The sequence below is a fragment of the Emydura macquarii genome, unplaced genomic scaffold, assembly GCF_026122565.2.
Source record: "Emydura macquarii macquarii isolate MOO-44397 ecotype Brisbane River unplaced genomic scaffold, CSIRO-AGI_Emac_v2 contig_1790, whole genome shotgun sequence".
NCBI classification, from domain to species: domain Eukaryota; kingdom Metazoa; phylum Chordata; order Testudines; family Chelidae; genus Emydura; species Emydura macquarii.
The window spans coordinates 5613251-5626497 of record NW_027131927.1 but is presented as its reverse complement, the minus strand read 5'-3'; the positions used below and the strand labels follow the sequence as shown (position 1 = coordinate 5626497).

Sequence of the window (13247 nt, the reverse complement as noted above, 5' to 3'; positions counted from 1 at the left end):
TTTGAATCCGCCATTGCTTCATTGGCATCAATAGGGCCAGACCCCCAGCTGGCATCTGTGGAGCTGTGCCAGTTTACCTCAGCTCAGAATCTGGCCCCTACCCCCCAACAGCATCCTGGTGCATGCCAGCTCTGCACCCCTTCTTCGCCAGTTCCTACGCCAGGGCGGGAGACGGGCTGTTCAGCTGTTCCACCCTTTCCCATCTCTGCCTCTAACCTGCATTGCTTTTGCCTCTTCTCCGCCCACAGGATCAGCGATTATATGGACCTGTGCCCCTCGGAGCTGGTGGGGAAAAGCTGCTACCAGTTTGTTCATGGCGAGGACGTGGAAGGAATCCGGCAGAGCCACCTGGATTGTAAGCAACTCAGTTGCAGTCTCCTGCTCTGGTTTGCCCCAGCTCTTCCTCCCTGTGGGGTGACGGGCCCATGCCATGTTGGTGGGGAAAGGAACATAAAGGGACATTCCAGAACATAGTGATCAGGACTCTCTGCTGGAGTACCTAGCTTATAAATTTCATCAGCCCGATGCATTGGCCTCGATCGATGTCCTCAGGCCTGATGGGAAGTGCTGTGTGAGCGAGGCTCTGGGCACCCAGGAAACCAGACTTTGAGTCCCAGACGTTCCTCGGCTCCCCAATGTGTCACTTAAAAAAAAATCTCTGTGCCTCAGTTTCCCCCCATCTGTGCAATAAGGTTATTTGTCCTTCCTCGGTCTCTTTAGACTCTTTTCAGGGTGGGGACTGCCACGCCCTGGATGTGTGGGCACAGCCCCTAGCACAACAGGGTGCCCTGCTCTCTGTTGGCGCTACCGTGACACACATCCGTGTGCTGGATGGCTCCGGGATCTTAGTGCAAAGGAAAGTCATGTCCCCATGCTCTCCCTGGAGACTTGCTGAATTGTCCCTTTGGTCTCTGCCAATGGAGCCTCCTCCCCTGCCCCCTCTGCAGGAGATGCCTCTGCCCTCTACCTCTTTGGCGTGTGAGTCTTTTTTGTTCCGCTCGCTCGCTGGGGTAAAGCTGCCTACACCACCCTGGCTCTGAGCTGCTTCTGTGTTGGGAGCAGCTCCAAAGACCAACTTGCCTCTGCAGCTGCTTTTTGAATTCCAGCAACATCAGGTTTGCTTGAAAGCTGTTCTGTTCCTGCCTCCCCGATTGTTGCTCCTGTGCAGTGTGCTCTCCCTGGCGAAGGAGCTGGCCGTGCTGCAGAGACCTTTTCATGTGCTCTGTCCTTTGCTGGATTTCCTCCGGGCGTGTGTGGCACTGTCTGTCCAGCAGCAGCTGCTGCAGCCCTTAGACTTTTCCTTTCCCCGGCCGCCCCGAGGTGCTGAATCCCAGGCAATTCGTCCTGAGCCCCCAGGCATTTCACCGACTCAAAGATTGTAAATTGTTCCAATGAATAATTACTCGTTTAAAAATGTACGCCTTGTTTCCAGTCTGAATTTGTCTAGCTTCAACTTCCAGCCACTGGATAGTGCTAGACCTTCCTCTGCTAGACTGAAGAGCTCGTTATTCAGTATTTAGTTCCCCAGGTAGATAGCAATAGATGGGAATCAAGTCATCCTTCACCTTCTCTTTGGTGAGTTAAATAGCTTGAGCTCCTTGAGTCTTATCACTATGAGGCAGGTTTTCTAATCCTTTAATCATTCTTGTGGCTCTTCTCTAACCCCTCTCTAATTTATCAACATCCTTCTTGAATGGTAGGCGTCAGAGCTGGACACAGATCCCAGCAGCGGTCGCACCAGTGCCAAATACAGAGAGAAAATTACCTCTCTGCTCCTGCTCGAGATTCCCGTTTATACTTGTCGGGATCGCATCAGCCCTTTTGGCCACAGCATTAGCATTGGGAGTTCATGTTCAGCTGATTAGCCCTCCCTCCCCCACCCCAAATGTTTTTCAGAGCCACTCCTTCCCAGGACAGTGTTCCCCATCCTGTAATTACGGCCAGTGGTCTTTGTTCCCAGCTGTATACATTTACATAGCCATGTTAAAACGTATCGTTTGCTTGCGCCCCATTTACCAAGTGACCCAGAACGCTCTGTATCCATGACCTGTCCTCTTCATTATTTACCACTCCCCCAATTTCTGTGTCATCTGCAAACTGTCAGTGGTGATTGTATGTTTTCTCCCAAGTCACTGATAAAAATGTTAAATAGCGCAGGGCCAAAAACAGATCCCTGCAGGACCCCACTGGAAAGATACCTGTTTGATGACATTTTTTAGATCTATCAGTTAGCCAGTTTGGAATCCATGTAGTGTGTGCCATGTTAAACTAGGGGTTGGTGTTTCTTTATTACCCAACGCTGAGCTGGCTTTGGAGGAATCCAAGTAGGAGCCCAGGAATGGGCAATGCATCAGCAAGGAGGTGTATACAGGGGAGCAAGAGACCTAGGGGAATACTGCAACGCCCTTGTCTCCAGGGATGGATTTGGTCGACGGTGTGTGTATGAATGGTGCCATAGAAGGCAATGGTTGTGCCCCTGAGTAGGAGGGCTGACGGCAATCCTGTTAAGCTAAGGAGGGGTCACTCGGGTTGCCACAGGGCGTAATGCTCACGGCTAGTGAGGGAGCACGCTGCTGTCTGTTGCTGCTGATTTCGGTGCCCCGGTGTGGTGGTGTAGGAAGCAGCGTGGTAGGAGGTGGTTGATAATCTTAAGGAGCTCTGAGTCAGTGCTTGCCCCAGCGCGGCACTAGGGGGCGCTGTGCTGCAGGGGCCATTCCTGAGTGACGCAGCCGGGCGTGCTGATGTGGTGCGACGAGGAGGGGGCATGGGGTAGGGGGTGCTCAGCAGGGGGCGCTCTCCCCTGGCAGTCAGGGCTGGCCCTGCTGCCGTTCAGATCGGATCCTGACCCCTTGCGGTCATTTAAGAGCCTCTGAAAATCCCTATCTGAAGCCGAGCATTTAACCCCTGCGTGTCCAGGCCAAGCCTCAACCCTGGAGATTAAATCCCTGATCCCTAAACCTCTCCCTTCCCCCTCCAGGATTCAGGACACAGGATTCTGTCTTCCTGGCCTCAATTGCAGGGCAGATGTTCAAACAGCTGCTGCCTCCCACCCCAGCCAGGGAGCAGCTGGGCTGGGGCCTCTATATGCAGCACCTAAGCTGCTTTGGATGAAAGGTGCAATCCATTATTCACAATAATTAGCCTTGAACCTATCAAACCTTTGGGCCGGGCTCCGGCCTTGTTCTATGGAGTCACAGCGCTTCAAAGGCTAGAAGGCACCAACCGACAAAGTGGGTTCCTGCCCACGAAAACTTATGCCCAAATAAATGTGTTAGTCTTTAAGGTGCCACGGGACTCTCACTATGATCATAGACACGTCGGGCTGGAAGGGATCTCGAGAGGTCGCCACATCCAGCCCCCCGCACTGAGTAAACTTAGACCATCCCTGACAGACTGTTCTTAAAAACCATCAATGACAGAGTTTCCACCACCTCCCTTGGAAGCCTATTCCAGAGCTTAACTCCCCCTAGAGTCAGAAAGCTTTTCCTAATATCTGACCGAAATTTCCCTTGCTGCAGATCACGCCCCTTATGTCTTGTGCTACCTTCAGTTGACTCCTCTCTATAATAACCCTTAATCTATCTGGTCATTTAGTCTGATCTCCTGTATGCCACGGGCTATAGGAATGCCCTGAATTAATTCCGGTTTGACCTAGGACAGATCTCTTCTAGAAAAAAATCCAATCTTCACTTAACACTTGCCGGTGATGGTGAATCCACCACAGTGCTTGGTCCATTGTGCCAATGGTTAATTACCCTCACTGTTAAAAATGTGCGCTTTATTTCCAGCCTGAATTTGTCCAGCTTCAACCTTCAGCTATTGGAAGGTGTTAGACCTTTGCTAGATTGAAGAGCCTATGATGAAATACTTGTTCCTTGAGTAGGTACTGATAGGCTGGGACCAAGTCACCCTTTAACCTTCTCTTTGTTAAGCTAAACAGATTGAGCTCCTGGAGGATCTCACTATACGGCAGGTTTTCCAAGCCTTTTATCATCCTCGTGGCTCTTCTCTGATCCCTCTCCAGTTGATCAACATCCTTCCTGAATTGAGGTGAAAGGGGTCACAGAGACATCAGAGATTATTCAAGCTGTATAAACCATTAAAAAGTCGTGGCTGTGATAAGTGGGACTGTACCTTTCCTGGGATCTCGGGGGGTAAAAGCCCCTTTCTTGGCCCTCTGTGCTCATTGTAAGGGGAAGGGGCGGGGCCTGGCATCCTTCAGCTAATGCACTTCTTTTTTAATTAGTGTTGAACAAAGGCCAGGTCGTGACCAGATATTACCGCTGGCTGCAGAAGAACGGGGGCTTTGTGTGGATTCAGTCCTGCGCCACCATTTCCATCAATATCAAGAACCCCAGCGAGAGGAATATGGTCTGGGTCAATTACATCCTCAGGTGAGAGCATATAGATGTGTTGTATGTTCTGCATGCTGTGGCAGGTGGATAGATTCCCAGATCCTCCTGCTTCTAAAGGGCAGGCAGCTTCCATCCACTGCACTCCTGGGGGAATCCCCAATAACACTGACTGTATAGGGTCAAGGACAAACAGCTGAACTGCTCTGAATTCATCCAGGAGAGGGCAGTGCTGTATGCACAGGCTATCTGAGGATCCCAAAGCACTGTATTATTATTAACTAACATTTGGATTATGCTGGCAGCCAATCAGGATCAGTGCCCTGTCGTGCTGGATGCTGTAGAAATACATAGGAGGAGGTGGTCCCTATAGGCAGTAAATGAACTATCCTCCCAACCCCCCATGGAAAGTGGGGGCAGTATTTACTAGCCTCATTGTAAACTGAGGCACAGAGAGGTGTGGTAACTTGTCCACAGTCAGACAGTGGCAGAGTTGGGAATAGAACCCAGGAGTTCTGGCCCACAGCCCCTGCCACTGCTCTAACCACACTATCCTCACATAGATAGTCCCTTGCCCTTGCTCTAATCTCTATACTCCCGCCTCAAAGTGGGAACAGAACCCAGGAGTCCTGCCTCCTAGTTTAATGCTTTGCCCACCAGATCCAGCCAGTCTGGCCAATAGCTTCATAAGTGTTTTAGTGATTAATATTCTTCATCACAGCAGCTCCTGGTAGACAAGGATCCAGCTCCGGCCCGTTTTAGCTGCACAGAATGTTAAACATTGAGAGAAGCAACAAACCTGATTGAGAATCTCTTTCCCCCCCATCAGGGCTGTAATTGGTTGAAAAATGTTTCTCTATAGCTGCAGCATGTGGGAGACACCATGGGAAACATGATCTGAGACCAGCAGGGAGCAGCCATTTCTAGCTGTATCATCCACCTTCCTCCTGCGGCTGCAGGGGGAAATAGGTATCCCGCACAGCACTGCTCTTATACACACATACGCAGAGCTGGGCATCTCTGCTGGGCCCCACTCTCATGCATTCCAGGCAACGGTTTGCCCAGGTATAGGAACAGAGGCCCAGGTCCTCAAAGGTGTTGAGGCATCTGACTCGCACTGCAACCAAAGGAAGTTAGGCATGGGGGCGCAGGGAGAGGAAGTGACATGCTCAGTGTTACAACAGAGACCCAGGAGTCCTGATTCCCAGACCCCTCTGCTCTAACCACTGTACACCACTCCTCTCCCTGAGTTGGGACTAGAATCCAAGAGTCCTGACTCCCGGCCCTCTCTGCTTCGGCCACTAAACCCCACTCCCCACCCTGAGCCTAAACTAGAGCCCTTAAACTGTGCTGAGAGCTGCACAAATCCACCGTAAGAGATAGCATAACAGAGGCAAAGCCCAGATCCTCTAAGGGCTTTAGGGGTCTAACTCCCATTGATTTGTATGGGAAGATCTGGGACACTAAGTGACTTGTCCAAGGTCACCCAGCAGAGCTGGGAACAGAACCTGGGTCTCCTGACACAGCGTGTCTACAGAGCAGCTGGAAGGGTGCTTCCCAGCACGGGGAGGGGGACAGACACATGCTAGCTCGGTGCAAACACAGTGTGGCAGCTCAGGCAGTGGCTTGGGCTGGCCAACCGTGCACAATCCTGCTCTACTGCCTGGGTACATTCTTGCATGGCCACGCTGCTATTTTTAGCGTGCTGTCTTAATGAGAACTCCCAGCTGGAGTGTGGCTATAGCCATAGTCTAGTGCCCTGGCCACTATGCCACCCAGGCCTTCGCCAGGCCCAAGCAATGGATCTGGCCCTATGTGTCCCGCCATCGGTGGCAGGTTAGCTTGGCATGCCGTTTCGCGTCAGATGCACAAGGAGGCTGTCGATTCAGCGCCGAGAGGCACCTGGATGCGTCAACAGAAGCTGAAGCTAGACAAATTCAGGCTAGAAATAAGGTGTACGTTTTCAATGGAGAAAGTCATTAACCATTGGAACCACTTTCCCAGCATCGTGGTGGATTCTGCATCACTGACACTTTTTAAATCAAGGCCTGAGGGGGAGGGAGGCATGTGTCTAAAAGATCTGCGCTAGGAGTTATTTGGGGGCAGTTCTGTGGTCTGTGTTATGCCCAAGGTCACTAGCAGATCACAGTGGCCCCTTCAGGCCTTGGAGACTAAGAAATTTGTTCCCTGGCGTCTGTAGCTGCAGAGAGCTGTTCTGAGCAAACATTGCAGGGCCGGTGTGGCCCTGCAAAAATCCCTGCTCATCTGGAGTCTCTCCCCCACCTGCAACATTAAAGCCACTCCAGAATTATACACTTTCTCTGGCAAGGCGGCTTTTTTATATATATAAAATAAATTAATATCTGAATGACTACAACAGATGGTTATTAATGGCTGCTTTTTCCCCCCTGCTAAAGCAAAAGGAGGTATTATTATGCTAATCCTGTAAGTAATTACAGATACCAGTGTATGATTTGTCAGGGTGATTAGTATTTTAGTTAATTAGTGCTGTAATTACAGAGACTAATTAACTTTCTCTCAGCCTTCCTGGAATGGAAACTTATTTACTTTCTTTTCGCTGGGAAGCAGCACATGATGAATGGCGAAGAAAAGGCAAGGGTGACCCGCTCCACCCCAAATCAGACCGAGCCCAAATGTTAGCAGCTCTCTCTCCCTGTCGCTAGCCTCTCCCGGCCACCCCATTCATGCGCCCCGGCTGGGCTAAATTGGAAGCGGGGGAAGAATTACTCTATGTTGTCATATGGCCTGGGTTTGTGATTTACAGAGTAGAGTAAGGGGGTTGGGGGGGGACTCAGGACTCCTGGGTTCTATGGGAGGACAGGGCAATCCAGTGATTAGAATCGGGATGCATGGGTTCTCACATAGGAGGAAGTGTCATCTAGTGACTAAAGAAAGGAACCAGGACTCCTGGGTTCTCTCAGCTTGGAGAGGGGGGGAAATGAAAGCTTAGCACAGTGTGTGCTATTTCACCTTCTCTGAGATGACAGGGTTGTAGTGGCTCCCTCGTAGGGATGCTGGCTTCATTATTGTTAAGAAAGTGCTTTGGGGTCCTTGGATTCAAGTTGATACAGACGTGGAGGAGGGTGGGTCAATTTCACTCCTGGTGTAGCACCATCTACCTCCAGGGCGTTACACTGGCCAGAACCATCTCGCAGTGCAGCAGTGACATTGTGGATGTTACACCAAGGGAGAACTTGGCTCTGTGCTTTCCCCCTTCCTCCCAGCTCCAAGCTCTGGCAGAGCCATTTGCAGGGGACGGCTCATTTGAATCGGATCCAACTCTGCCCGTCCACAAACAATGAAACCCCAAAGCTGGCTGTTTTCTAAAAGAGGGAGCTTGCGATTTCCAATCTGTCCTTGTTTGTTCTTGGACAATAAGGCGATAGCCCTAGCGGAGTTGTTTTGCAGAGACCAGCCTGCAGGTGGCTGGCTATGTCAGCTTGAAATCAAGTTTTCCTTCTTCTGTTCTTTTGTTAGGGCCTCAGTTGGTTTAATTTCATGGCCTCCCAGCAGGCTTAGCAAGCTCCCAAGGATCAGTACACACTGCTCTGTCTCCTTTCGAAGGCCCTTTCCAGACAGGAGGCAGGCTGGCTTGGAGGAATAGGAGTATGACACTGGACCACAAGAGACCTGGGTTAAATTCTTGGCTCTATCACAAACTGCCTGTGACCATGGGCAAGTTATTTAGACATCTAAGTCCACCATTTAGGTGCCGCAGACATTTTCAAAGGTGGTGCCTAAACCCATTGACACCTAAATCTCCTAGGTGCCTACAGTTTGTCTATGCAGGGACACTCTGAGCTCAGCTACACTAGATAGTTAGATCAACTCAGCTATGTCGCTCAGGGATGTGAAAAATTCACACCCCTGAGAGACATAATTAAGTCAACCTAAGCCTGATGCAGACAGTGCTAGGTTGATGGAAGAATTCTTCCAGCTACCGCTTCTCGGCAAAGTGGATTTACCGCAGCAATGGATGAACCCTTTCCACGGCTATAGTGAGTGATTACACTACAGTGGAACAGCTGCAGCTTTGCCACTGTACAGTTTCTAGTGTATACATAGTTTTAGGAAAGCTAGTCTGAATTAACTTTTAAAATGGATTAGTTAAAAGTGCACTAAACCTCTGTGTGAATGCTCTTATTCAGAATTAAATGGACTTAATTTGATTTAGCTGACTTCACTTGCAAAGTGAATTATAACCCAGGAGTCCTGACTCCCAGCCCCCCTCTGCGCTAACCACTATACACACTCCCTGCCAGAGCTGAGAACAGACCACGAGAGTCCTGATTCCTAGCACCCCCCACCCCCCGCTCTAACCACTAGACAACACTCCTTTCCGAGAGCTGGGACTAGAGCCCAGGAGTCCTGAGTCCCAGCCCCCCCTGCTCTAACACTCCTCTTCCAGAGCCTGAATTCAAACCCAGGAGTTTTGGCGCTTAGTTCCCTGCTCTAATCACTAGCCTATACTGCCTCCCCAGGACCTGAGCTTGTGCTACGGAAATCCCGTTAGTGGAGGGCACAACCTGATCTCTTTCTCTGATTTACTTTTGCCAAACCTTTTTAGCAAACCTGAGTGTAAGAACACGGCCCTGGACATCTTCCAGCTGCCTGGGATTCCAGCCCGACAGCCCGATGCCTCCGATATGTCCGACTTGGAACCCGACTTCAAAGGTAAAAGCCCTGGCCAGACTGCTACCGAGCCAGCGCCAGAACGTTCTGGTAGCTCCTGGCTCATTTCAGGGTTACCAATGCACTGATGGGTGGCTGCTCCCGGATCCAATGCTCCAGTATATCAGGCCTGCAGCTCACTGCTGCACTGCGATGGGTATTTTAGCTTTGGTTTTGCCAGTATACCCACCCTCAAGGAATTAACTTGGGGGAGATCTCCGGTCTGTGTTACACCGGCAGGTCAGAGTAGATGAGCACAGTGGTCCCTTCAGGCCTTCCACTCTCTGAATGCACAGCCCGGCTGTCCTGGCCCATCTCCCAAGGTGAGCAGTGCTGGGTTGGATCTGTCCTCAGCTGTTCCCACCGCGGTGCTGTAGAAATTGGGGTCAGTGGGTCAACGAAGGTGCTCTTTCTTCTGAGCCATTCCTAGCCCCACTGCGGCTCTGGGAGATTCAGCGCTGCAGGGGCTGGTGTGGTCTATGCAGTAAAGGGTGCTCTCCTGTCTCAGTCATTCCTGACCCCAGTGCATCCTGCCGTGGGAGATTTGAGCTGGCAGATAAGGGGTAAAAATGAAGCCCTGACTTCATGATTATTAAGGAACCCATAGCTACTGTTCATCTGCAGCCAGAGGGCATCTCCTCAGGTGGCATAAATCAGCCAAGCTCTGACTTCAGCAAAGTGACTGTGATTCATACCAGTGAGGGGATCTGGCATGACATCATTAACCTCCGTGTCCTGATCCAAATTCCAGTTTGGGCAAGAACATCAGCTCCCCCTAATTCTCCTGCAATTTCAAATACCTGTGGGGTTCATCTTCCCTTCCCTGCCTGTTCTGTGGTTGTTAAAAAGCTGCTGCATCCTGCCCCAGAGGTAGCTGCATTTCAGGGAGTGGTGAAATACATCTCACCCCTCCTACCCCATTATAGGGACAAGCATTTTTGACTGAATGCTTGTAAGGCGCTTTAAGATTCTCAGGGGAAGGATGCCACAGCAGGGCAAAACATTGTTAATTTCACTCCAGACATATCGTCATCTTAATTAACCTCTCTTGACATGTGATAAATTATATCGTAGGGGCATGCTCTCAGATAGCATAGTGTAGCTGCCCCAAGAGCAGAGTCTTTGCTAGAGGGTCAGATCGTGCGTGTCAGGGGAGGCGGATTCCAGGGACAGAAGAAACTTTGGATCTGCAGGTAAATTCCTGCTGCTCCTAAATTCTCAGTTCTAGCATCCTTCTCTTGCCAGGCGCCCTATGACAGTGTTGCATGTAGGAGCATGCTCAATGGAGGAGCGTACCTCACCCCTCTTGACTGCTTTTCATTTGAGGATCTCAAAGCACTTTGCAGGCATTAATTATTGCAACGTGCTGGGACATAAGGAACTATTGTCCCCAGGGGGGGAACAGAACCCAGGAGTCCTGGCTCCCACTGTCCCATTCTAACCACCACCTCCCAGCCCCCACTTCTAGCTCTCAAATCTGACAGCATCTAGGTAGGGATCTCTGGAGCCCCAAGGTTCGCAGGGCTAAAGCTGTGGGAAGTGTCAGCTGTGCCCAGGTCGTAATGAATTCCATGCAGCTCTAGGAGCCAGGTCAGTGTCTCAGCTCTAGCTACGTGCCAGTGTACAATCTCTCAGGGTTACTCGGTCAGCACCACTCTCCCAGCAACCACTAAGGAACACTCCTCCCCCCCATGCTGGCCTGTTTGAAAGGTGCCCAGTTCTTGCCTTTCACTCTCATCAGTTGCTAAAATCCATTATTATTATTAGGTGTATTACGGTAGCACCTAGGCGCCCCAATCGGAGAACAGGGGCCCATCGTGCTAGGTGCTGTACAAACACAGAACAACAACAAAATGTGCCTGCCCCAAAGAACTGACAGTCCAACTATAAGACAGGAGACATCAGGTGGAGGCAGACAAATGGGGGAGCACAGGGACCCAGATGAGACGGTGTTGGTCAGCACATACTGTTGCTTCCTACAAGCTGACAATAGCCCCACCCCAACATAAACATTTCTCCAATCCAGCCACAGCCTTTCTCCCTATCCAGCTGTTACTGCAGTTATGTGAGTAAGGAGCCCTGTGCATCTTACTTCAGACAGTGACCTGCAAAGTCTGGCTACGTGTGAGAAGTGCAGCGCAGGGAGAGCTACAATGACTGAGTGGAGGTTAGGCCCACAGCCTAGTGGCAGGGTGTGGGACTGCGCCAGAATGTAGTGTAAAAGTTGGTCGAAAGTTTCCCATGAAAACAGTTTTCAGATGGGAAAATTGGGTTTTTGTCAAAACGAAATGTTTCACACTAAGTGTCTGCGTCCTGTGGAAAAATTACATTTTGCATCGAAAAAACAAACCAGTTCATCCAAAACCAGAAGTATTTTGATTTGGATATGCTACCATAGAGTCTCCTCGGAGTTGTAGTTTGGTTGTCTCGTGTCCCCATTTTCCTGTATTAGCTGGGCTCCCTGGCCAGACTACACCTCCCATGATGCACCACAACTAAGGCCTCCCATGGTGCACCACCTTCCTTCTGCAAGAGGTAAGACCCTGGTCCACCATGGAAAATGCAGTCCAGTTTAGGCTGCTAGGTAAGAGGTTGAAGTCCAGGACCTCCATGGTAGCATTCTCTGAAACACTTCCAGTTCCTCATGCCAGGCCAGTTAGACAGACAGAACTGCAGGGTCTCAATGCATGGATGTGTAGAGAGGAGGGGTTTAGATTTATTAGGAACTGGGGAATCTTTTGGGAAAGGGGGAGCCTATACAGGAAGGATGGGCTCCACCTAAACCAAAATGGAACCAGATTGCTGGCACATAAAATTAAAAAGGCCATAAAGCAGTTTTTAAACTAAGGGCTGGGGGAAAGCCGACAGGTGCAGAGGAGCATAGGTTCGGACAAAGACATTCCTTAGGGGAGGATCTATTAAATGAAGATTCTCTATATCCTAGTAAGGAGGAAAGGACAGAAGATGATAAAACATTGGTAGGATCTGATGAGAAACAGTCAAATGAAAAAGAGTCCCATTCAATTACATGACATAACAGCAGACAGCTAAAAAGTGAGTTTTTTAAAGTACTTATATACAAATGCTAGAAGTCTAAATACTAATATTGGTGAACTTGAGTGCCTCGTATTAAATGAGCATATTGATATAATAGGCATAACAGAAACATGGTGGAATGAGGATAATCAGTGGGACACAGTAATACCAGGCTACAAAATATATTGGAAGGACAGAATATGTCATACTGGTGGGGGAGTGGCAATATATGTGAAAAAAGCATAGAGTCAAATAAAATAAAAATATTAAATGAACCAAACTGTACCATAGAATCTGTATGGATCGTAATTCCATGGTGAATAATAATATAATAGTAGGGATGGATATACTACCAACAACCTGACCAGGATGGTGACAGTGACTGTGAAATATTTGGTCAGGGAGATTAGAGAGGCTATAAAAATAAAAAACTCAATAGTAATGGGGGATTTCAACTATCTCCATATTGACTGGGTACATGTCACCTCAGGACAGGATGCAGAGATGCAATTTCTTGACACCTTAAATGACTGCTTCTTGGAGCAGCTAGTCCTGGAACCCACAAGAGGAGAGGCAATTTTTGATTTAGACCTAAGTGGAGCACCAGATCTGGTCCAAGAAGTGAATATAGCTGAACCACCTGGTAATAGTAACCATAACATAATAAAACTTACATCCCTGTGGGGGAGGAAAAATGCCAAAGCAGCCTTATCATTTAAATCAGCTTCTGTAGCAGATGACTGGAGAATAGCTAGTGTGACACCAATTTTTTAAAAAGGCTCCAGAGGTGATCGTGGCAATTACAGGCTGATAAGCCTAACTTCAGTACCAGGCAAATTGCTTGAAACTATAGTAAAGAACAGAATTATCAGACACATAGACGAACACAATTTGTTGGGGAAGAGTAAACATGGTTTTTGTAAAGGGAAATCATGCCTCGCCAATCTACTAGAATTCTTTGAGGGGGTCAACAAACATGCGAACAAGGGTGATCCAGTGGATATAGTGTACTTAGATTTTCAGAAAGCCTTTGACAAGGTCCCTCACCAAAGGCTCTTAAGCACAGTAAGCTCTCATGGGATAAGAGGGAAGGGCCTCTCCTGGATCCGTAACTAGTTAAAACACAGGAAATAAAGGATATGAATAAATGGTCAGTTTTCAGAATGG

At 49.3% G+C, this 13247-nt stretch overlaps 1 protein-coding gene across 1 annotated transcript in view; it reads left to right on the top strand.

Annotated features, from left to right (window-relative positions):
* Positions 1-13247, top strand: part of NPAS1 (neuronal PAS domain protein 1) — a 103177-nt gene that overhangs the window by 86209 nt on the left and 3721 nt on the right. The window contains exons 9-11 of the mRNA XM_067557329.1: positions 249-355; positions 4247-4394; positions 8941-9047. Of these exons, the coding sequence (XP_067413430.1) occupies positions 249-355; positions 4247-4394; positions 8941-9047 (362 nt within the window). The remainder of the gene's footprint in view (positions 1-248; positions 356-4246; positions 4395-8940; positions 9048-13247) is intronic.